The sequence below is a fragment of the Hippoglossus stenolepis genome, chromosome 9, assembly GCF_022539355.2.
Source record: "Hippoglossus stenolepis isolate QCI-W04-F060 chromosome 9, HSTE1.2, whole genome shotgun sequence".
Lineage (NCBI taxonomy): Eukaryota > Metazoa > Chordata > Actinopteri > Pleuronectiformes > Pleuronectidae > Hippoglossus > Hippoglossus stenolepis.
Genome location: NC_061491.1, coordinates 27,700,634 through 27,726,484, shown reverse-complemented (window position 1 = coordinate 27,726,484; position 25,851 = coordinate 27,700,634). Strand labels below are relative to the sequence as shown.

Genomic DNA, 25,851 nt, shown 5'->3' with positions numbered 1-25,851 from the left:
GGAGCGGCCGGCGGAACGCGTCCTGTGGCACACGCAGCAGCAGCAGCAGCAGCGGACGGATACACAGCAGCAGGACGCAGGACGCAGGACGCAGGGGGACACTCGAGCCTCTTCACTCTTCGTTTCCCTCATGCTCGTCTGCGCGTCGCTCCTTCTTGTGGTTCCTCCGCATGTCTCGTCCAGGGCAAAGTGGACTTTTTACTGTACCCGTGTTTCCCTCCCGTCTTCAGGTTGATCTGAAACACACCGAGGTAAGACCGCTGACTTCTCCCGGCGTCATGTGAGATGTGGCAGGTGCAGTGAAATCCACCTGTCCTCTGGATGGAGTTGTTAAAGTTGGAGTTGTTGCGTCTGGAGCTCAGTGGCTGAACATGGCACAGTGTGAGGTCCGTGCGTTCCGGTGCGCACCGGGCCCTTTGATTCATCGTGTCACGGACCACAGGCACCTCTTTGTCCCGCACTGCTCAGCCATGCGTGCGTTCGAGCGCAGTCAGCTCCTCGGGTCCGGTTCCACTTCCAGCTGGACGCGCGCTTTGTGGAGAGCAGCGACTGCGAGGCGCGCAGCGATGGCACAAAGATATGCGAGTGCGTTCTGATCCAGGCACGAGAGCTTCCTGTCGGGGGACTTGAACCACATCAACTCGGGTTAGCGTGTGTTCCGCTTTAGTACAACTGAATAGAGATCAGGGGCGTAGCGACAGTCCCTGTGAAGCTGGAGAGTCACAGAGAGATGAGCAGCAAAATACTGTCAAATAATGAGATCAACCCCGAGTGAGATTCTATTGGACACGTGATGTGAATGTCCTCTGAAACCCCCCGGATCCCCGAGTCCACCTCAGAGGCTGCTCCTCTGGAACATGGGGATACTCCAACAAGCTCAGCAGCAGCTCTGGTTATGTTCTGATCTGCAGTGAAATGATTTTGAGAAATTTTGCAAAGATTCTGGGATTTTCCTGCTGTTCCTCTTCTGTTTTTTAAAAGAAAAGGGCTAAAATGTGTTGAAGCTGTTGTTCCTCAGTTCTTGAAGAAAGCAAAGTGCTGATATTTGTGGTGACACTGAATTTCCCTGAATTCAGGATGAAATGATGAATTTAGTTCAGCCTCACTGAGCAGATGTGATCAATCAATAGTTTCAGTGATTAATCAAATGTTCATTGTGAAGTAAAAAATGCTCCAATGTGAATATTTGCTTGTGTGCAGGATTGTTAATCCCCCCCCCACCTTTGAGGGACAGTGCAATTGATTAATGGGCTGACTGAACAGTGAAGGCACCAGGTCGTGTTCCATCATCTGGACAGTGTTCCCTTGGAGCCTGTCGTACGGAGTGCAACCAGCACATACTGGGAGAGAACATGATGTGAGAAGTGTGAGGTTCACAGACAGACATCCTCTGTCTGTCCTGGTGTCTGTACCTGAGTCTCGTGGCTGCTGTCCTCGTCTCGTGGGTGATAACCAACTGATGACTGGGTAATGAGGTCTAAATTATGAGGTTAGGATTAGTGCCTCAGTCATCAGTCATGAAAGATACATTTCAATCTGCAAATTCCTACATTAGATTTCATGTGTGTAATATCTTTGCACGGTCCTATTATGCATGGTGACCTGAAGCATTATATATAAATATATTACCGACTACAACCTCTGTAATCTGACATACGCATCACATCCTCCTGCAGCTAATCCTAATCCAGATCATATCTGGATCGATGCAGTTCTCAGTTCAGACCCATGTAGCAGATGTCACGATGCCAGTGATGCAGATCTCCAGCATCATGAGATGACGTCGCTCCTCCACTGTCCCACCTCTGGATTTATGAGCCTCTGACAGAAACAGGAACAAGTCGTCATATCGTTATGAGGCAGAATCCTCTCACGGAGGAAATACCAGCCCCACACGTGGACCTCTACTGGAAACAAACGACTTCCATTAAATCTCCAGAATCACTGTGGACTTAACTGCACATTTAACCCAAATCACACAGAGACTGATATTCTGTGAGAATACAACACCATCATTATTCCTCCCTGGTTAAACAACGGTTCTACAGATTCACTGCAGCCGTGGGTGAGAGAGGAGCCTCCGTCATATCTGCTGTGGACCGTGGAAGCATTTATGAATCAGAAATGGATGAAGGAAGCAATTTAATGTCTTTACCATTCATGACATTTATAATCAATGCAAAGACAGATTGTGCAGATTGTGCTGATTGGTATGAGATGGAACTGCATCATTTATTATCCAGTCTCTGCATTCATGTAGAAAATAATAGAAAATCAGTGAGACCCTGGATGACTTGCTAATCTCCCATCCCTCTCCAATCTGCTGCTGTTCACTGTCCCCCTGTAAAACGGGGAGTTGCTTATAATCGTGGAAAGAGCAGCTGAATCCTCCACAGGGACCGACGGCAGCAGCTCGGATTCAAAACCTGAGAAAACAACAACAGTTCATGTTGTGAGGACTTTGAAGGAATTCAATAAAAATGAATGAGGTTTATTTTCTCATTATCACCTCCACAGAGGGCGTCGTGCATTCAGCCCTGACTGTTTGTTGATTTGTTGGTAGCAGGATGTTGAAGGTGTCAGGTGGATCAGGGGACGGACACAGGATGTTTTTGCATTTCTAAGAACATTGTGACGTTTCTCATAATTTTCTCAAGAGAATAATTCACGGATGTTGATGAAAAAAAGGAGGACTGATATTAATTTGTGTGTAATTTGGTGCGGATTAAACTAAAAATCTGGATTTGATGAATTTAAATGTGGTTTCATGAGAGAAAGGTCGAACCTTGCTGGAGGTTCTAGTTTCTCAATGAGTTTGTGAGGTCACTTTCAAAATTGAGCTTTGACATTTCACCACTTGATTCTCAGAAGGTCATATCTGAGTCCAAGGGAAGGTTTTTGCAAAGTCCAAAAGCAGTCGGACAATTTGTGATGAAGCGGTTCACCTTGGACACTTTTACTTGTGCACACTTCGGTCTCAGGCCTGTTGTTAATAAGTATCTGTGATCATATTAGATTGTTTATTGAAGTATCAGAGTGAAAGACAGTGATTAAAATCTGAAAGGGACTGAGGCTGAAGTAACTAATAATGAACAGATTGACACAACAGCTTAAATTATTACACACTATCCTCTGCTAGTCCCACACAGACCCTCAGAACACACCTGCATTTCCTCATTTATGTTTTATTCACATTTATGCATTATGAAGCTCATTCATAGAGAGAAAGCGCCTGTGGAGCGAGATTAACTTCAATATGTATCTCCCTCAGTGACGTGGAGGGATCGTAACTCAGGGATCGTTAAGTGGACAAAATATTTCAAAGTGCAAACATCAGCAAATCGCAGGAAGCTCGACAGCAAAGCCACAACTTTAATTTCTCTTCTGTCCTGAAGCAACGCTCGATATGTCCAGTCGTGATCAAACCCAGTTCCATAAGTGATTAGACATAATCAGCCACACTCATCTCATCCACAGTGGAAACACTTCAGACTGGTGATCTGGGCCCAGTTCTTAATGGAGGTTTGCTGCAGGATGCTTCACCTTCCACTGCTCGGCAATGAATACTCAACATCCCAGTTCAACACAGACTCAATCACAACAGACTCACAGACATGGTGAAGGTCTGTCTTCAGTGTTGTTGCCGTGTCGATAGTCTGCAAACAGGAGGATGAATATTTGTAAAAGGATAAAGAAATCCATTCATCATCAATCAATCAATACTGATGATTATCTTTAAAAGGAGCCGCAGGGGCCGGAGCCAATTCCAGCTGACACTGGGTGAAAGACACAGATCGAACCGGGTTTCAAATCTAATTGTTTAGCTTCTATTCACAAATCAGTGTTTGACTGACAGGGTTTAACAATCTGTACAAGGTGAGAGATCCTCTGTTGTTAACACTCGACAAGAGCGAGGGAAAACTACCAGAATAAAACCTCAGAGAGCGATAAGGGAGGGATCCTTCTCTAAGGACAGGTTTGCAACCAGGAACGTTCTTGGTGTGAGGCGTCAGTACAAACCACTTTACCACCGTGCCGCCCAGGACACGAGATAGTGAAGCGTTAGACTTCAGCTGGTAAAGAGTAACGTGTGTTTTCTGATGAATCAAATCCATAAACCAACCATCCAGCAAAAATAGTTAAAAAAAGATCAGAACTCAAGCTGTGAAAACAAGTGTTGGTTTCAGCGCTCGTCGAGGTAAACATGAGGTTTTGGTGGCAGAGCGTCAGAATCAAAGAGGCAGGATTTCTGTCTACCCCCTTTGCATCATCGCTGAATAATGAAACAAGGTGAAATCAATCAGAGAAAGAGGCGGAGACGCTGGTTTCTCTTTGGACCGAGATGCACGGCAGCCCTGATCTTTTTGGAGCGTGTGTTGTCGACTGCAGCAGCGTTGTCCTTTGTGCTTTCACTTTCCTCTCGAGGGGAGAAAAAAGAACAACCTCGCTCCGCTGGTGTGTTTTCCTCCGTCTTCACTTGCACGTCTGCAGCGAGGAGCGCTTCGACTGCGACGCTTGATGAAAGGCGTTTGAGGAACTTAAGAGAAACACTATCTAGGGGTAGAAGTGGGTGAGGGGGCGGCTGAGGGGCGGCGCAGCAGTAACACTTCATAGTCTTAATGAGATGCAGGGAAAAGCACAGGATGATGATGAGAGAGGAAAAAGCCAATCCCTTGTTTCTCCTGAACCATTAAAGCACAAAGGTTGAACCTTTCTCTTCACGGTTAAGTGACTTTTTCTGTGGACTTGCTTTCTACCCTGTTAATTCTCCCTCACGTGTGAAGAGGCTGCTGCTCCATCTGACGGCTTTTTACACATCGGAAAGAAGAAGATCTGGGATGTTAGTGGATGTTTTGAATGAGTCGCTCAGCGTTGGGGGGGAAGTTGTTAATTGTTTTCATACAAACAGCCTTTTCAAACTGAAAACCTATCAGGGCGCTCAGAGACCCAGCAGTCTCCTTATGACACCAGATTGTTATATTCACTACATCTGGACACACACATAAATATCTGTCTCCTGACGTGTGATTTCTTTTCATGGAGATCCAGGAATCATTTTGGGAGAAATCTAGGAAAATGTCAAAAAGGTTTTTCACAGATCTACGATCCTGTAACCGAACAGACACCAGGGTGATAACACAACCTCCCAGTTGGATGTAAAAACGTACAGAGGCCGTCTCATTTCCACACGAGAGCAGTGGACCAATGTCATTATGATGAATTATGCACACCGGAGATATAAATGGAAACCATTAGACTACATCATGCATGTACCACAGTGAAAAAAAAAAATACTTCAAGGTAACTGCAGGTTTTTGCATGACTCACTTGTGGTGATGGGTTTTCAAAGAACTAGAACGGAGCTCAAAAGAGTTCAAACATCCACCAAGGCCCAACAGTTCCTTGAATTCAATGTAGCTACACACTCATAGATGTCAGTCCTCTAAATATATATCCACCGCGTTTAAATTAAATCGGCTCGGTAGTTTTTGCGTAATCCTGCAAACAGTCTAACAAACAGACGAACAAGGGAGAAATCGTTCAATAAGAGGATATAATTCACATCTATGCACGAGAACATGTGTTTGCAGCCTCTGGCGGACAGAAGAACAGGCTCAGTGTTTGTTCCAAGTGGCTGAACAACAAGAGAAAACCTCCACACAGAGTTCAGTGTCCTGCAGCATGCACCGTCAGCCCGACTGTAATGGGAACCATCACTGTGGTCACACATTTTGGGCTCTACTGACCCCGGTGGATGTGCAAAATGAGTTTCTGTTCTGTGCCGTCACAGCCAAAGTTCTGTGACAAGAAATCTTTCACTTTCTTCTCTAGGCCATTAAATAGACACTAGAAAGTACTAAGAGTTCAATCCAACACCTTAAATACTTCTCTATTCTCTGAAACTTCACTGGAAAGGAAGTCGATTCACCCTGAGGTCACCTCCTCTTCTTTCATTCCTCAGGTTTAAAATGAACGAAGGACCCGAGACCAACTTGACTCAACTCTACGACAACTGGACATTTTACAACACCCCCGTGGAGTCGGCCGTCCACAGGAAAAACATCACCTACGTTGGATTTTACCTGCACCAGCCGTCCATCGCAGCCATCTTCATCGTGTCCTACCTGCTCATCTTCCTCGTGTGCATGGTGGGGAATGGAGTGGTGTGCTTCATCGTGCTGAGGAGCAGGAACATGCGGACTGTCACCAACTTGTTCATTCTGAACCTGGCTGTGAGCGACCTGCTGGTGGGGATCTTCTGCATGCCCACAACTCTCCTCGACAACATAATTACAGGTGAGCAGGCCGGCAATTAAGCTTTCAATGTGTGTTCTGGCTGGGACTTGTGTCAAGACGGGGAATTTGTAGCTGCGTGGTCGTAGGGAAAAAAACTGTCACTGAGTCAGTTCAACACTGGACTGAAATATCTCACATCTAGAGGATGAACCACCAGGAAAACATGTGAATACTTCCTTCAAGTCAGGTTTAATCTATTATCTTATCTGAGGGGTTTTATCATAAACACAGCAGTAAAAACTAAAATACTGGACATGGACAAAAACACAGTACAAGACAGGATCACTGGGTGAGGAGGAGTTGAGTTCAGTGTGCAAGAGAGAAGTGTGCTCGCAGCTTCATTTGTGAAAATTCAGCACATTAATTGTAATATACAGAGAAAGGAGAGTTGACATTTTCAGTCCTGTATGAACTCTGTACACACACACTGTACAAAACTCTGTGCAGAGGGAAGACAGTCAAATATCACCTGCACCTTCCCAGATAAACCTTCGACTTGAACAAAAACATGGAGTAAAACCCGTCTACCCAAGTTGCATTCTTTGTTTAATGCCATAAACTCTCCTAACAAGAATCACGGTGTTTCCTATAAACATCTCTAACTAGTCACTAAGTGGAGCCTCAAAGTTCCTGTTAAATTCAATCAAGCCACCAAGCTGCAGATACTTTCAGACATCGTGAATAAGCCTCAAGATCCGTATCCTATTCCCTGGGAAAACGTCTGCAGCCACAACAAACTTTAATGGCTTATTTCTTGGCTCATGTCCCATCATTCCCACTGAGTTTAGTGGAAATCCGCTCAGTAATCCTGCTGACAAATAAACAAACCAACCAAGCAGCAAACATCAGCAGTGACTTAGACTTTAATCCACTAGAGACACAAATCAACCAATTAAAACTCAACGTGCCTGAAACAGCAGTTTGACAAGTAGAAGATCGATATCTCTCATTTCCTGTGGTAAATATGAACAGATCTGCAAGATGTGATGGTTTCAGTGTTAATCTCAAAGACGTCTATAATCTAATTTTGTGATATTCTCTGTCCGGACTACACTGACAGGATGGATCCACGCTGCAAACAGCAGAGGTTCTGCACCGTCAGACATTACCTAAAGCAAAGTTATCTGTTAATGCATTCGTTGGCCAAAGGGAACACAACAGAGAAGTGTGTGAGTCAGAAACACATCTTCAACTTGCTGTTTCCTGCTTGTTGAAGCTGAGCATGTTCAGATCAATCTGCTCATGGAACTCTGCTACTTGCTGATTGGTTTCTCATGAACAGAAACATTAACCTGGATCCCGGGTCACTGATCTATATGCAGGGCTGCCCTTGTTCTTCACTTCATACTCAGTCCTTCCTATGTGAACTGAACTTAGTCGACATCACAACATGACCGAATGTTTTCTCAACACAAGCCTGTGGTGTCACAAGTGAGGACGGCTCAGAGGCTCAATAGAGATTCATCAGGGAGGCGATAGTCTTCCCACCATGCATGAACACGGCCGGGGCTTTTTACGCGTTGAGCTGATTGGACTTGACAGTTGCCTCTCGACAGCACAAATATCACATGAGCGAATCTTAAGGCGAGTGATAGCGGCTGAGAGTTCACATCCTCCACGGAGGCTGCAGCCGCTCGCTGCTGTCCCAACTTATGGCTTCTGCTTTGAAACCAGATATTATAAATATAGTAATAAGAAAAACTAGGGTCGATCTGCATTTTCCTCTCGACTAAACCTGAATGAAAATGTATTCCATGTGTTCCTGAGGCTTTTTGAGATGTCTTTGATTTGGGTCCAGAGTCATAACGACAACAAAGCCTGTAATCGTGTCTCGTCGTTAATAAGAATATCACTGGAACAACAAGAATTTGCAGGGATTGAAAATGGACTCATTCACCTCCAGGGATGATTTTAGATTGGTTACTAATACTCAATAGTTGTTTACACCAATTATCCATCTGCTGCCTCGTCACATGAGCAGATTTTATCCGTTCTGAAACAGCTTAAGAAGAATTATTGTCTTTGTCAGACACATGGCGCCTGGAAGGAAGCACGGCTGCAGTTTAAATCCCTGCAGTAATGATATTATTCAGAATTAAAAACTCAAATGTGAAGCTTCCAACTTACTGTGCTTCCTCATGTGGAAGCGTTGGGTCTGTTTCAATCAATCAATCAATAAAATGATATTTGTATAGATCTTAACGAGGTGCGACATCCTCTGTCCTTATTAATACGGTAATGAGCCCAGGTCCTGACCTGCTCTATATAAAAAAATGCCTTCAGATAACGTGGTTGTATTTGTCGCTGTATAAAAGAAAACTGACTGCACTTGGAAGTTGTGGAACTAGTCACAGAGGTGGACGGGGATAGAAAACGTTTTCACAACATGAACTAATGATATAAAGTGTTTTATCACAAAAGGCTTCGTGCACATATGAAGCACTTTCAAGTTTTCAAGAGAGTAGCAGTTCTACATAGTTTTAACACCAGGAAGTGTTCAGCCCGTAGCCTCGACTGTCTGCTAAATGAAATGATTTTCAGTTTCCTCTAAACTGTGTTGAGCTCTATAGTCAATTCCCCTTAAACTCACCTGCCTCAGATCGGTGGGAAGGACCCAGCGGAGCCGGAGCCTTCCCACCGACCGTCAGCAGGAAGCAGAGCTGAGAACTTTCTTCTGCAGCACCGGGCTTGTTCCTCAGCACTAAAGGCTTTATCAGACAGAAGTGTACATTTTTAATTAGGCTTGATCCACTGTGAGATGTTGAATAGGGTTATAAGCTGCATGCTGGCAGCCGGTATCACGCCGTTTTAATTACTCTATCTCTTGTTTACAAAGCTCAACAGATAAGCTAATTAGAAACCGTTTCTTTCTACAGTAGCATCGCTGCCAAACAACGAGGGACCACATCATTAAAACCAACGCAAATCATTTAAATTAAAGTTTGTGTTTCCCTCCTGCAAAACAACGGGAGTGTACAAATTAAAGAAAACGGTAGATTTGAAAATGAGCACAGGTTTCCAGATTCACACTCGCTGGTGGCCGGGAGCGGCTCACCTATAATTACAGGGTGTAAACCTATAGACACATAAAGATCATGAGGTAGAGACGTCCCCAGCAGTTGACGCTACAGAAGCATCGACCCCGCGAGGTGCAAGAACACGAGCTTGTGTCGTGAGACAAGTTCAACCCATTAATGTCTGTGGGTTTTTATAAATTTAGTGACAAAATCTGATATTCAAACCAGCATTTAAATATTTGATCAAATAATGATGCGATATAATTCAGTTTTCAGCTCCTTTAAGCGCCTCATGTGCAACACAGAACAGGCTTTCAGTTTCTCATTGGAGTCGTTCTTTCAGATTTAATGAAATCTGGCTCCTGTTTCATGCACTTATTCTACGTTGCTAAGGACAAAAGCGTCTTCATGCAGCAAATTACATCGCATCACGTCACATTCATTTTGCAGAAGGGGAGGGAAGTAGGAAAAGTTTCTCCGTGCTCTCACGAGAAGTTTTCTCAGGGCATCTCGCAACCGGTCTGGATGTGAATCACAATCTGCATTATGCAACGGACACAAGTGTGATGTGGAAATCTCCAGCACGCAGCTCACTCTGAGTGAGGAACACAAATGGCTCCATTAGTAAAACCTACCATTTTCTGCTGCGGTGGGGACGATAACAATTCGACAGTTCAGCGATGTCAACAAATGGAAAAAGGTATCTTCAACACTGATGCAATCAGAAATCCCTCCAGGGTTCTGTTGTTCTGGAGCTTTTAATCATGTGAAGGGCTTTCCCTCGAGCCAGTGTTTAGTTTGACCTTTCCCGGCTTCTGTCAAAACACGGAGGGGCAACATGGTGGGGCCCCTTTCGAAAGAGAAGCACTTACATTCCACATAATGGGAACAAGACCCACCCCTACCCTGCCTCTGATTGGCTTACCCTGGTGTCCTTCCCTAACCCATCATCACTCCTCATTCCTGTGGAGATACGAAAGGTTCATTCCAGTTCTAATCTGATTATACCAGTTCCAGGTGAATATACGCCAATGAATACATACGTAAGAATATTACATTGTATTTATGGCAATTGATGGACACTGGTCCTTTAACTGGGAGCTACAAGCACGACAGTCACAGCAGCACTTGTCAAATCTGAGCCGAGAACCAGAGACTCCGGGGAATCAGGGCGGAGGCGAGAGAGGCTGCAGCACAACGCGCCGCATGAAAGACTCCAACAGGAGAAAAAAGACCTGCTGGTGTCACATGAAATCAAAATTGAACTCACTCAGCTGTAACGCAAAAACCACTGCGTCTTTCATAAACAGGGCCACGCTCGTCTGTGAATGAGCCTCTTTCTATGCAGCGCTCGTCCGTGGCGGCGTCGGGAACATTTGACCGGGGGGGGAGATGCTGGTGATTGGATGCAAGTCACAGGGACAAGCGTTTGTTCATTATTGGTTTTCAGTGTCTGGAAGAAAAGGTGATTTAACTGACATTTCTTTTAGGGATAGAACGCACCACTGGTTCTTAATTAAAGAACATGTACAGTGAGCGCAGCCTAAACGCTCTGCAATCAATGAGATGATGGTAGAGTCATCCGTGCTCAGCCATGGTCACATCCCATTACCATCATCTCTGTTGGCTGGCTGGTTTGGTCAGAACACCCACTAACGTCTTATTTCTCCGATGGGAATAGACACAGTAATCGGTCCCTCCCGGTACAAATGACTCGCTCCAGTAGACGGTTATCAGCTCCTGCTCCGATCGGCAGTAATGGACATGACGCCGGGCAGAGGGGGACAATTTCAGTCTGCAGCCACGAAGCTGATGCGACACGTTTACCAAAGTTGAGACACACATTTAACTCTTGGGCGTAGGTGTGTAGAAAGCCAGGATCGTTTGTGCACTTAGGAACCATGTCTAACAACGATTTTTAGCGAGACAGCGAGGTGAGAGAGCTTCTCAGATTCCAGTGTGGTCTCGATGAAGACCAGGGGGAAAATAACAGACTCCTCTACTGGCAACGGGTAAAAGGAGTCTATCACCTTTAATTAGGGAGTTTTAAAAACCTGCGTATGCCTGCTCAGTTTGGTGTAGACGTGCAGTCTACTGAGGTCTATCCTAGTTTCTTATTGTCCAGTGTGACGGAAGGAGTTGGCCTGATTCACTCGGATAGTCACCACAGCCCCGAGCAGCACAGATGGAGAAGATGGCAGCTCTGCTAATGACTGACAGCTCTTCACCAATAATGAGAAATCCACACGCAGCCCCGTGTGGCCGTGTGACTCGAGCCTCTCGTCGGTGTGGACGACTGGAATCTGACACGGCCTCAGAGGAAGCTTTCATCTCCTGCTCCATTAGGATGTTGACGGCCCTTCAGTCAACAAGGCTTTAGATGAGGGAGCTTTTCCTGGGCGCTGGTAATTTGTGAATCCAGTGACAGATGCATCACAACGAGGAGATGAAAGTGTCATCAAACCATCTTGTCTGCATCTGTCTAACAATGTTTATTATCAAGATAATGTCGGTAACAGCAGCTACACTACATCATTATTATTAGTATTATAGTAATTAGTGTGGTCTGGTCCCTATGAAGATATTTCTCAAAGTCCCTCTTCTCTTTTTGTAGGTTTCAGTTTTAACAAAGCTGTTTCCCTTCCAACACCAGTGCACATAAAGGAGGAAAGTGTGTTGACAGGAAACAAAATGTTAGAAGAGAAAGTGTAAAATGAGTGGTTTGAAAAGGAGCAGCTGACATTTGAGTTTACTGTCACTGTCACCGTGCTTTTGTGAAGTGCATTCATTATTTCCACTCAACAGAACCAAGATCACAGCTGTTTTTTCGCAGCCTTCGCGAGGCTTCACCTGAGAAATTCTTCCTTCTGAAGGTCACACAGAGTTTCAACAACTGAGTGAACACACCACACAGAGCCCCTGAAGTCCCAAAAGAGGATTTCTTTCTAATCTTGTGCTCACAAGATATTTATTTTAAGATGTTTGTGTTTTAAATCACTCAGATGAACACACATTTGTTCCATAATATTATTCTCACAATGTCTCACAATGAAATTATTGTTGCTCGTTGTAATTTGCCTGCTGTCTCAGATCAGTGCTCAGTTTGAATGTCCATCTTGACGACTTCCAGCGAATTCTATTGCTTCCCAGAAAGTGACATCATAGACGTGGTCGGTCTCTGTCCTCTCAAGACGATGAGTCAAAGCTCTGATGTTGTCAACATGCGAACACAGCTGGTTGGAGAAGAGCTTTATGATCTGAAGCGCTTTTACTTTTCATCGACCTCTATAAGCAGCAGCTGGGGTCCACGGACTGTGAAGTCTTGCTGCGTCTTTCCGTCCTCGCTGCATGAATGCCGTCTTTGGAACGTCTCTGTAACTTGACGGCTGAGAAGTGACTCATCGCGCTCTGTGCTCTGGCGTTAGATATCCTTGAAACCTCGACATTTCCATTTAAAAAGACCAACCTTCAAAGTTTGGAGTCACCTCATTGGCTCTTTGGATCGGCACTTGTAGAGACATCAAATAATTAGAACAGATGATGTCTGATCTGAGGCCAGTTGATGGAGAACCTTTATAGCAAAGCTCAGGACTGATCATTAAGTAGAAAACCTACAACAGATTATTAACTGAAAGGAAAAGGTATTCACATGCAGGAGCTCTGCACACACGCAAACTAGGTTTTAACTTTAATTAGTGAAGCCAAATCACAAGTTTACTAGAAATTAGTTCGAGGTAAACATCTTTCTTTTGTGTTGCTTCAGGCCACCGACCAAAATATTATATCACCACAAAAAGGCAGAAACACGGAGCATTTTTACATTTGATTGTTTATCACCGTACGTCAGCCCTGCTGCGTTAAACCCCGCCTCCCGCCCGATGTCAGCTGTGATTGGCTAACAGGATAGACAGTGTAGAGAACGGATGAATGGATTTTAACGTTAATAAAACTAGATGACGTAAAATAATCCAGCAGAAAGAACTTGTTTCTGCAGTTCTGCTGGAGAGTCCCAGACGTTTAACTTATTACAGGGTCTTTAACACCAGTTCCTCTTACGAACTTTAAAAAGCTCCCTTGAGTTGTTCCCACGCTGAGACAAACTCTTACCTAAAGTACAAATACGTTTTGTCTCGGTGACAATTAAAACTCACAGCTAGGAACTCCAGAAAGCTTCTTATTCTCACTCAACCTTTACTTCACAGGCTATGACAATTAAGCAGAAGTACAGATGGTGGAAGCGGGGGGGTTTACACCGAGGACAGCCTGCAGACAGTCACAATATGACACCTACACTCGCCCTGCAGCCCTGATTAAGCACTGCTAAAGAAGGGATTATTCCCTTTTAAGACACTCGGATACGACACTATTGCAAATCCCTTTAGCTGCGCCGCTGCCTCTCTCCGTGCACGCAGAGATATCGAATCCAACTTGTTTGTACTGTGTGTTTATCATGCTGTCTGTGTGAAGTGTCTCCGTCGTAAAATCAGCCCAATGCGTCTCTCCTGTCCAACAGGATGGCCCTTCGGAAGCCTGGTCTGCAAGATGAGTGGCATGGTTCAGGGGATCTCTGTGTCAGCATCCGTCTTCACCCTGGTGGCCATCGCTGTGGACAGGTACAGTGGCTGCGTTTTACCATCACTGCTGCATTAAACCTATTCTGTCCTTTTCCAATCTTTTCTCCTTGAACTGCAGCTGAAAGCACAGATTAATCAAGACAGAACTTTTAATTCATGTGATAAAATGCTGTTTAATTAAATGGTAAAAAGGTTCAGTTTCTGCCCTTTGCTAAGAGCTCTCCTCTGTTTCTCAGCCGTTTTCCGCAGCTGTCGAGATCCAATAACCTTTGTTCGTATTAATAGAATATGAAACACATACACTCATCCTAAGATGTTAATTGTCAGTGAGCCTGTAGCTAAACTGCATCTCTCTAATCACCAGCCGGAGGCGACGCCACTCGTTTTAGATTTAGACGTCTGTGAGAAAATTACTTCTCACTTGATTTATAACGAGTTTATGTCTCAATCTCTAGTTACAAAAAATAATTCTTCAATACAGCAGATTTAGTTCATTATGGTCAAATAGACCATAAAGCACTGTATGCATTGGGGCGTGGCTTCTTATATGATTGACAGCTGGTACTGTCCAATGGGTGCAGTTCACAGATGAAGGTAGATGCCCGACCAGAGGTCATCAGGACACTATAAGGTCGGATTTGGACAAACATATCTAAATGATAGTCAGCCCAGCCAGCGTCTCCTGACCGGAGCCTGACCGGAATCTGCTTCATCATTTACACTGCACTTTCTTGTAATAGGTGAAACACCAGGCTCCAAGATGTCTCTGGATAAACTGGAGGCTTCAGAACAACAGTTTGACTTGAATGAGTCCAATACAACAGTCCTGAAGGAGTTTGTTATTCAGCCTCCCCTCTCTGGTGGAGGCCTGTGGAGGACGTGAGGGAGGACAGGAGGGGGGGGCAGCTCTTCAAGCAGTAAAACCGACACTAGACGCACGGTGACGTCACCCTGTGGCCATTTGAAAATCCCTGGAGGGCGTCCGTGCCTCTGGAAAGGACAGATGGAGTTTGAAATGCTTTGACATCAGAAAGTCACCGCACTTATCCATCAGCCTCTTGATTAGAACCAGTGTGGAATGGGAGAGGAGATGGAGAGCTCTGTATCCCAGTGAGAGCCTGATGCCACCACACCATTCTCCTTTTAAAACCATTCAAAACACTGCGGCGTGGTGGGGAGACCTTTTAAAAACTATTGATTCAGGAGTAAACGATTGTTTGGCTCTTTGCTCCTCTGCAGTGAAACTAAGTGAGAGTTTGAATCGACCCTCTGTTGTCTGAGCTGTAATCACTTCTATCTGTTCTCTCCAGTGTTTCTGCTAATTCACATCACGCCACTTCAATGGAGCTCTGGAGTTTTCTTAGAGACGAGTGTTCACATTTCAAAAAGATATTGCACGAATCCTCGAGGTGGATCCACTGGTTTTCCTTCAGTGTTTCATAAAATATCTGCTGTATTTGCATGAATGTTTACCTGCTGCCACTCTATCAATTTTTACTTATGCACACAGTCTCCTTTACGCTGATCAGAACAACAAGGCCAATCAATTCATCTGTTTTTATTGGAAAACAGAGCAAAACCAATATTGATTTTTTGGGGCTGATACTGATATTAGAAGGTATTTCACATTTGGTACATGTATATGATAATTGGTCATGATTCCTAGGATGTTGGTGTTAAACCTTTACAACAAAGAAATGTCACTAAGGCTTGTTATTTTAAGATTTAACCATAAACCATATTATAAAATGAAGGCAGCTTTGTGCACAGTTTGCTGTGAACATTCAATCTTTTATAACTCACCACCCGTGGTCATTAATCAGTAGAATGTGATAAAGGGAGCTGGGTTAATTGGCTCTATCGTACATGTTGCTCTGTACAGCTGAGAAAGTGCAATGTTCAGACACCTAACACGCACATCAATCTTTCTTTATGGATTTGACCTTTTGTAAATTGCATTGCCTCCCATTATATAATGTGGCATTTAAATTAAATGTTCTAAATGAAATCAGGCTACATTCAAAACCCTCATTCCGTCTTTTTAAATCCTCCTCACAGGTTCCGATGCATCGTCTACCCGTTCAAGCAGAAGCTGACCATATCCACAGCCACCTTGATAATAGTCGTCATCTGGGTTCTGGCCATATCCATCATGTGTCCCTCTGGGGTGATGCTACAGGTGACCAGGGAGCAAACCATCCGGGTGCTGCTGGGCTACGACAACAAGACCAGTCCGTTCTATTGGTGCAGAGAGAACTGGCCCAACCAGGAGATGAGGAAGATTTACACCACCGTCCTGTTTGCAAACATCTACCTTGCTCCTCTTTCCCTCATCGTGATCATGTACGCCCGGATCGGCATCACGCTTTTCAAAACGGCGGTCACCTCGGAGGGGAAGCCGGGGCACAACAACCGCCACACCGTGTCCAAGAAAAAGCAGCGGGTGATTAAAATGCTTTTGATAGTTGCTCTGCTCTTCATCCTCTCCTGGCTGCCTCTGTGGACCCTCATGATGCTGAGCGACTACGCCAGCCTGACCGAGCAGCAGTACAGGATCATCAACATTTACATTTACCCCTTTGCCCACTGGCTGGCCTTCTTCAACAGCAGCGTCAATCCGATCATCTACGGTTTCTTCAACGAGAATTTCCGCAGCGGATTTCAAGCTGTGTTCAAGTTCAGCCTGTGCACGGCGGACGGACAGCTGAGGAAGACCTACTCGCACAGGCTGCAGGGGAACTCTGTGCTCCCAGCCAACAACGCACAATCCTCTCTGGAGCCTATCTCGCTCAACAGCCTGGACAAGAGCACCTCCAGGCGGCTCAACCACATCAACGAGCAGGACTTGGTCATGGAGGATCTGGAAAAGGCGTCTTGCAGCAGCGGGGGTGTGACTGCGGTGTCCATTTGAGCAGACACAGACTGTCTTAAAAAAGGTGAGGAGCAAAGTCCCCTGAGTGGACGTCGACTGCAGGTCTCCACTCGAAAGGTTTTAGAAACACACGTTTACATGTAACTTGTGCAAGGCTATTTTAATACTGTCAAGAAAAGCAGGAAGAACGCAAGAAAAAACATTTACGTCTAATTATTTTGACCGCTCTGCGCCACGTAGACAATTAACACAGCAGCGGGACTTCAGTGTTTGTCCCTGAAATACAGACAAAACATTTCTATCTGAAAGAAAAACACTGTATTAGTTTATTTGAGGCACAAAATGTGCCCAACTTTCAAAGCTCCAGTTGTTCAGTACATAATCAGTTAGGACTGGTGAACACGGCATTGATAAGCTACTGTCGGGCTCTTATGAAAACTCTTATGAAAACTCTTATGAAAACTTGTTTGTATAAATGTATAAAGATGCATCAAACACACGGATGTACTGAGACGTTTGCAGGGCAGATTTCAAAAGTAAAGTAACTCCTCTAATATTATTCTATGGATTAATTTCCTTGTATATTCGCACAATTGATGGAACAAAGAATATATTTTTAAACAAGGCTACAAGTCAAAAAGGGCTCAAACATCAAATCACAGCAAGAGATTGAGGTAAAACAAACCTTCAGGTAACTTTTATCGAGGCCGTTCAGAACAATGACTTTCAGCTGAAACTTTATTTCAAGAGATAGAACCTGAGGAGGATGCTGAACCAACCAAGTCTTTTGTTTTGGTGTTACATCTTTGTTGTTCTCCCTGATTCCAGAGGAGCAGCAGCTCGGCACCCCCCCAATCAACACAATGGAGCCTGATTACTTCACATTATTTCCTCTTCATTACTTTAGTGTGACCTTGGGTTTAAGTTTGCAGCTCTGTGGTTAACGGGGGGGATTCATTTGTTTTGATGATCGGTGAATAGGGACGAATCTGTCCTGCCAACATAGTTTTCAGTCGAGAGAGGAGCAGTTAACGTCACATTTGTGATGTCGCTTGAAGAAATGAGAGTTATTAGAAGTTATTTCTACAGCTACGTTAGACTCACAACAGCTCAGATCGGCTCAACTGGGATTTCAACCAATATCAACCTTTATTACAATGTTTGAGAAAAATGAAATCCTGAATCCAAACCTTGATCCGCAACGACCATTAAATGACTCAAATCCTTTTTAGTAGTTTCTGCGTACTCTTGATTACAAACCATGAAAAGATTTAATTAAAAAACAGTAACCCAGAGTCAATTAGTTGTTATCTCTGAGTTAAAATACTTGACTTTAAAACTGCAGTTTATTTAATAATAGAACACGCACAGCCTATATCAACTCAGAAACCAGATGAACTCAAAGGGTCAATTCTGCTGTGACACTACTCATTAGTATGTTTTTGTCTTTTTTTAAATCAGGCCTCAGAGACACGGAGACGAGACAGTGATTGTATGTGAATCCCTCCAGGCTTTTATTCTGAAATCTGCACTGTAAACTCGTACATAAAAAAGGTGTAACGATGCAGGAGTTAAACTTTTGTCTCTTCATGAATATGTCATGAGCTATGAATGTGCCACGTGCATCTCAGATGAACTGTTTCTGTTATCTTGTGTTTCTCTATGAACGGTGTCGTGCTGTCGACACAGGGTCCGCGTGTCGTCTGCTGTAAATATGTTCTACTGAGTCTCAAGCTTAGATTACAAGTGATGATGTGAATCTCTGTGTCTGTGTAACTATTTGGTAAATTCTGCCGTGTGTTCAAAGGAGTTTTACATTCTTTAAGTCTCTGCTGTTGGCGGCGTCTTACTTTTTATTTTGTTTTTTTTTAAAAAAGGTGCACGTGTTAAAAAACGTGCGTCGAAAAGACGTAAGAAAAAAGAAACGTGAGCAACATTATCGGCTAAATGTTTCAAACCACACTTTGGTACCTTGACAGATCGAAGGGGTGCAACGTCAGGAACACCCTGGACTCTGGACTGGATTAGTTATTGATTCATATTTAGGTTCTGATCGATCTGTACTGCTTCGTAAGGAAGAGGCCTTATATTAGGAAAATGAGTTGCACAGAATGAGGTCGTATTCAGTGACAAGAAGCAACAGGGCGATGACTTCAGTGGAGAGCTGCTCCAAAAAGAGCAAATAGACTCGGGGATGCAAGAATATAAAAAAATGTATATCAACACAAACAGATTTGAGTCAGATTTTGTTTGCCAAACTGTGGGAGTGCTAAATAATGTGTCATGCATCATGAATGATCCCCAAACATCCAGCTGGAAGTTGACTGCTGCCATATGGTTGCTGTACAGTTATCACATATTAATCTCAAGTCCACTTTTCCACGAGTCAGCTTGAAATGACCAACAGGAACATCCAGTCATACACAAAGGATTCTTTACCTCGTACCACAAAGTACCGACACTGTGCCAAACTACGTAGCATGTATTTTAAAAGTGGCGTTCTGGAAACTAAAAAGGCAGTGAAGCCTTTTCTACACCGCTGGATATTTCTGAAACCCATAATTTAAAAAAAAAAATCTCAATATCAACGACAACGATCTGTCAAACAGGCCCGAAGGTAGATACCAGAACATCAGCGAGGCCTGTGAATGTCAGTGACGCTTCATCTAGCTTCTAACTTGTAATCAGACACGGCAGTGGAGAAACAGATATGTTATCGTCGTAGTTACCGATCAGCAGCAAATGTTAGAAAAACCCATTGAAGCGTTTTGTGGTCCAGCAGCAGATTGTATCTGTGTGAGTTGCTGAGAGAAGTTCTGCTCTGAACTCACAAGCCGAGTCTGGAAAATACTCCACAACCGGCACTAGAGATGTGTCACCAGCATCAGTTTGTGACAAGGTGTCTCCAAAGTGTCTCCACGTCCAGGTCAGTGGACACACCTACACCTGGTCTGTCAAATCAAGTGGACTTCATATTTTGTCGTTGCACAAAAAAAACAAAACAATTTCCCACTTTTTCCAAATGGCTACTTCCTTTCTGCTGACTGGTGCAGAGCCGCAGGCGTTTCAATCCCGCTGAGATTCATGTTCTCTGGAATGAGTCACAAAACAGTCGCAGTAGTTTGAATTTAAAGCACCGCACGGATCACACAGCACATTTCCATCCGGGGACCTCCAAGATATTTACAGTTTCCCCAACACCCACCGCTCTTCACTCACACCCTTGTTCTTTGTGCTCAGAACTCATTCTGCTATGCAACGTCTCTGCGTCCGCCAACAGGGCCGTGACCTCCGCGGAGACGAGGGTTCGTGTCCCCAATTCGAGTGCAGCTATGTGACGTGTTAACATTTTCGGCAGCGACTCTGATTTGATCCCTTTCTGCAGAGTTCACGTCCTCTGAATACCGCTGCTCACTCAGGCTCGGAGTGTTGTAGTCTATTATTCGGGCAGAATTTACCATCCTGTGAATTTCTGGTTGACTGACCATCTGGAGACCTCGTTTACATATCCAGTTATAATTGGATTTAATTCCCCCTCCTGCCTCCGAACATACTGAGTGCATCTGTGAGGGTTGTGACGTCAGGCTGCAGAGCTGCGGGCCGCGGCTTATCGCTGGGGTTTGATGGCGTTTCACTGTAATCTGCATCGCTTCTGAATATTAAATCTAATGAACGCATAAACAGACCCCTGACGAGAACACGATTTAATCCCCTGGATCTGGACTTTTGTTTGGATCTGCACCAAATTACACACAATTATAAAAATCACTCGCACAATAAATACGCCTCATATTTGGCATCAAGATCCATGAATTATGTAAATCTGTTTTTTGTTTTTTGTGTTATCCTGCAAACAAACAAACAACAAACCGGATTAGATGGATAAATCGACCATTTGGCGTAAAAAATATCCGGTTATTTTACCAACTTCCTCATTCCATCAAATGTGTCAAACTGCATAATTCAGTCTTTTAGTCTCAAAGCAACACTTTGCAACTTTTACTTTCCACAAGTGGTGATTGATTCTGTTGGTCTCTCACGGAACGCTGGATATTACCCATGATCCTCTGCTTCCTGACCCAGAAGAGCTGCAGCTGTAACAAATCCACCAAACTCTGTTCAGAATTCTTCATGTTTTAACAGTTTCCTGCTGAATATTGGAGATAAACTCTGGTTTTTTAATAACGTCTGAGTCTTTTTAACTGATCGACAGTTCAGCTCCACTCTTCGACTTGCTGGAGCTGATTGTGACAGTTGAAGCTGTGACTCTCACGCTGCTTCCAGACACGACCTGAACTCCTGCAGAGCCTGTATGTGAGAACACAAATCTCCGAGTCAGTTGCTCAGTTGACATCTTTCTGACAGCCCCTTGGTCAAACGTCAGAATGAGCCCATTTGAGAATACAGCAGGAAGTCGTCTGGAAAATTCACAGCGAGCGAGTGGGCGTAAAGCTTTTTTACGTCCACATTGTCCTGTTGCAGCGTCTGACCCAGACTTTCTCCTGCTGCGTTTATGCAAAAGGCAAAATCACCGAGCAGACGCTCAGGGTGAGGAGTGGGAAAGAAAGAGGAAACATTCTCCATATTCACAGTCACTCAACCATCAGACTCGTTTTAATCGAGCTGCTGTTTCAGGTCAGAAGGTTGCATAGTGTTGCTTTAATGCTCAAGACATGTGCGTCGGTACTCGTCTAGTTTAAAAGGTTCAGGTCTGAGCTCTTCTCCCGACATCAGCATTTCCTACAACACAACTTCTAAAGCAAAGAGGAATAAAAGTGACGATAAGCAAAAGGTTCATTTTCACGACAAACGTTTGAACATCTTCACCCGTGTTCTCTTCATTCTCTCACCGGGCTCTCGACGACCTTCTCAGAAGTGCTTGTGACCTTCACCACCACAACAGAGACACTCAGCACAAACCACATGTTTAGCTGTGACACTTCAGTATTGAATGTAATGAATTTGTACTTTTTGTGCCTGTGGTGAAAAACACTTTTTGCTTCGTTCTTTTTTTATTTATTTTCTGAAGTATGACTGACGTATACTGTGAACTTTCCTTTCAGGGCCTCGAGACTCTCGGCACCTTTGTGTCGTCTGCATGTGAATAGCTCGTGTAACAGCATGTCTGGTTTTGGTGTCTGCACCTATATGTTCTTAAATGATGTTAAATGACGAGTTCAAAGATTTATTTGCTGGGACACAGATTACAGATAGTTTTTTTTATGGAAAATAACGACGTTAGCAGTGTCCTATTTAATTGTGAAGGGCTATTCATCACATTAAATCTATTACCTCCGTGATTGTCTGCACAAAATACATCTGCAAGGTTCATAGAAAAGGTTCTGAGCCACTGCTTTGTGGCTTTACTGGTATAAAGACTTTCCTGTGCACATGATGTCAAGTCATTAATTTGTACAAAAAGAGTGGATGAGAGTTTAATTAGATTTTAAAATGATGAAAGCTGAGCCTCCTATTTATTAAATCATTTTTCCAAAAGCTTTTGCACCAAATCTCTGATACACTGTGGGAAAAAAAAACTTTGCCTGATGGAAATAATTGGTACATGAATTATAATATTATATTCACCTGATAGAGGAAACACAAGTTTCTGACTTTATTGATATTATACATGTAAATCTGACTGCACGTCAACACATGTCCTGCCTCATTGGAGAAAGCAGCCCTCTGTTTAACATATTCATTTTAATATAATATGTCGAATTATATTAACATTCATAATTTTTAACGCCACAAAACTTTGCAATACAAACAAGATTTAATAACGTTAATGAACTTTTTACTCTGAACACAAGGCAAAACCCAGCTTTCATCTGTTACAGGAATCTAACCAGTGATGTGCAACAACAGTTTGTTAACCCGGTGTTGTGTTGAAGCCGTCTGCACTAAAGTGCGTCGACGAACTCGCTCCACAAATTAATAAGAGGGCTGCGTTTGTCTCATAGGACCGTAAATAAAAGATGGACGACGTGGTCGCCACCATCCTGGATACGAACGCTGCCGTCTTGGGCCAATGGTGACGCAGAACCGATCGGGGGATAGCGTCGCAATACCGTGAACACGCTTATACACGTTTGGCCCATGTCCCGTCCACCAACATGGAGGAGGTGGGATTATTGAGATGCTTTGGCTTTCACGTCGTCCATCTTGATTCACAGTCTGTTTTTTCTACACATTCAGAACGTGGCCTTGCTGTGTTTACTGACTTCAAAATAAAAAATAAAAAACGCCATAAAAAAAGTCGTTACAACGAGCAGAGAACATTTGGAGGAAGCCGTGACTTTGCGATGAAATGTAGACGTAACCATGACGTCAGCAACACACAGCGACGTGTTGTTATTCACGTGTAATAAAATAAAACTGAGAGGGGGGGGGGGCGACGCAGAGCGAAGCCGTTTCCTCCAACAGGCTCGTTGGGTTCCAGAGCAGGTCGGAGTCGATTTTCATACCTTAACTGGATTTTTTTTAAAGTGTGTTAGTACTTTCATTTTTTTGCTGGTGTTGCCATTTAGATAATAATATAATAACTTAGTCTTGGCATTTTCAGCTTAATGTTTCCTGCAAACTGATTTAAAACAGCTCAATAATCCAATTTCAATTAAAAATATGAATAGGAAACTAACCACAAACGAGTTTCTTCCACGGTCACAGTAATAATACTTATTAAAATCATGTACACTGGAATGTTAATGGGACGATTCAACAACAGCTTCATATAAATGTTTTATTAAGAATAAAGGTCACCGCTCCGATAATCACATCCATCTTAATGTCAGTGAATAATTCACCTGGGTCATGTGGAGGCGGAATAAAACATAATGTGCCCAGAGGAAACGCATTCAAGCCAGATCCTCTGTCGACCAAGTAGGAGGAGGACGACCCTGGAAATGGAGAATCTATTAATATCTGGTTGCGACTTTGAGGATGAGCAACTCTATAAAACATCTATTCTTCATTGAAATGTCCTTCAGCGATCACAAGTTTTACTCTTTAGCTTATTGTGACGCTCAAGACGAGGACAAACATGTTGTTTGGTGATGATGTGGATGGTGACAGTTGTCCTGACGTGCGCTTTCCTTTCCTAAAAGTTACTTCTCTCAAGATCTGTGAACCACTGAACTCCATCTTGCTTGTTTTAAACTAATACAGGGTTATTCTGAGACACTTTTCTGAATATTTTATGGATGAGAAAAGATGGGAATTTGTCATTTACCTCCACAGGGAGCAGAGGTAACAACGAGGCTGCGTCGGATTCAACATAGTCCAATAAAAAACGTAATTTCAACTCCAATCATGCACTGGGAATTACCTTATCTTATTTATAGTAAATTGATTATTTCTTATCAAAGCACAAACTGCCAAAACAGACCAGACGAGCAGTACAACCAAGAAACGTGTTTATTTAGTTTTATGGATTTAGTGATTTATACTCTGGAGGAGCCAAACTGCCAAAACCAACCAATCCATTAAACAGGCCCACCTTACTGACTTATGTTAAAGAGAAATGAATGAATGTAGAAATACATAAACATTTCAAAACCAGAGTTACAGCGCGAGTCACAAGAATAAATGCAATTTATCAAATCTTAAATCTGATAATTCTCAGCAATGTAATTAAGAGAAAAGAGCCAAAAATCAATAAAAGCCCCTTTATCACCAAACTCTATTCAAGTCTTTTATTCATATATTTAAATATTTATTTCTGCATCCATTTATGGATTTTATTGGGTCGGTGATAATACACTTTGGCAGTTTCGGTCCTCGACACCACACAGCCTGCACCGTAAGTGGAGAATCTGTGGTTTCTGACGCCATGTTTCATGTTCTCTGACTTCCTAACTGCTTCATTCTCCGTCTAACTGCAAAAGCTTGACGCTTGCCTTCCGTCTGTCTGCTCCGTGCACATTCAGTGACCAGAAGAAGAGAGCCAGACTCTGCTTAGTGTCACATTGAACCAAGTCTAACCCTCACAGACCTTGATTCTTTTTACATGAATACTCTTTGTACTGTGACAGGATTCATTGTTTTCTAGAAGAAGAGGTGACATCTCTTTTCGTTGCAAGTTAAACTCACGGCCGGATGTGTTAAAGCTGAATTCTGTGCCACTTTGTTTGAGTCCCGTGTGTGTTTCTATGTTTCTGTTCCGAGGGGCCTTGACGCCAGATTCCAACAGAGGCGTTAATTCTTTGTGGAAGTCTTTCATTCCTTCGGTGAACCACTCGTCCTTTGAGGCTGGCGGGGAGTCTGCAACATTTATTCATGATGTCGCACAATTCTAATGAGAAATTGAACTCTGGCACCGCCGGGCATTATGGGTATAAAAGTCACGCTCTGGCACATTCATCTACCAACTGCTCCCTAACACTCACACTTCAAATATTCATCTGTTCAGTAATTGGGTTTGTGTTTTTGCAGGAGCAGAGGCTGAGTATCGTCTGGTCACTGAGTGTACACGTTCTGAAAAATACCTTTTGTTTGGATATTGTGCAGAAAGTATCGGCTCTAAAAGCTGTGGTTGTGTTTATGCCTTTTGAAAAACTGTCGAGCTCATTTCTGTCTTGATATTTCAATGTGCCCAAACTGTGAGAGGGCGCGTTTGTGTCATTGTGAACAGCAAAAATGTCCGAACGGTCATTAATAAAGATATGGGTCTTAACTCATTAACAATAAAGTACTAAAATCTCTCTGTGGCCCAGTTATTGATTGAGAGAGAATGATTCCCCCCAAAAAAACAAATCCACGGAACAGGCTGAGTTCGGTGAAATGCAGTGTCCCGATGAACCTCCGGCAGCTGATGGAATCTGCAGATGAATCTTTGTTAAGCTCTTAAGTCCTGGAGTGTTTCCAGCGTTCGGCTCGGGGGGGATTTAAAGACAAGTGTGGTACCGACTGCAGACCTGCCAATCACCAGGAAAGACTTTGAGCTGAAGACTGTTCAGCCTATGAACATGCGTGGGGGTTATTTATTAAATGACAGCATACATCTTTCAATGAAATGACTTTCATATATTTTATTAATTACCAAATCTCAGAACATCTAACATTATGAGAGACAATACTGATGTAAAGGGCC

The 25,851-nt window shown here is 43.5% G+C and overlaps 1 protein-coding gene across 1 annotated transcript; it reads left to right on the top strand.

Annotated features, from left to right (window-relative positions):
* The first annotated feature begins 23 nt into the window (after positions 1–23).
* Positions 24–25,462, top strand: npffr2a (neuropeptide FF receptor 2a). The gene is made up of 4 exons (XM_035166960.2): positions 24–251; positions 5,963–6,297; positions 13,828–13,927; positions 15,947–25,462. Exons 2-4 carry the CDS (start codon positions 5,970–5,972, stop codon positions 16,797–16,799), a joined length of 1,281 nt encoding a protein of 426 aa, XP_035022851.1. The 5' UTR covers positions 24–251; positions 5,963–5,969; the 3' UTR covers positions 16,800–25,462.
* Positions 25,463–25,851: the final 389 nt, after the last annotated feature.

What these genes read in the sequence shown, in the direction of transcription:
- npffr2a (XM_035166960.2), top strand. Translation starts at nt 5,970, where the DNA reads ATGAACGAAGGACCCGAGACCAACTTGACTCAACTCTACGACAACTGG. An exon ending in CCTCGACAACATAATTACAG is followed by an intron (nt 6,298 to 13,827) that starts GTGAGCAGGCCG and finishes CCTGTCCAACAG; the next exon opens with GATGGCCCTTCGGAAGCCTG. An exon ending in GTGGCCATCGCTGTGGACAG is followed by an intron (nt 13,928 to 15,946) that starts GTACAGTGGCTG and finishes TCCTCCTCACAG; the next exon opens with GTTCCGATGCATCGTCTACC.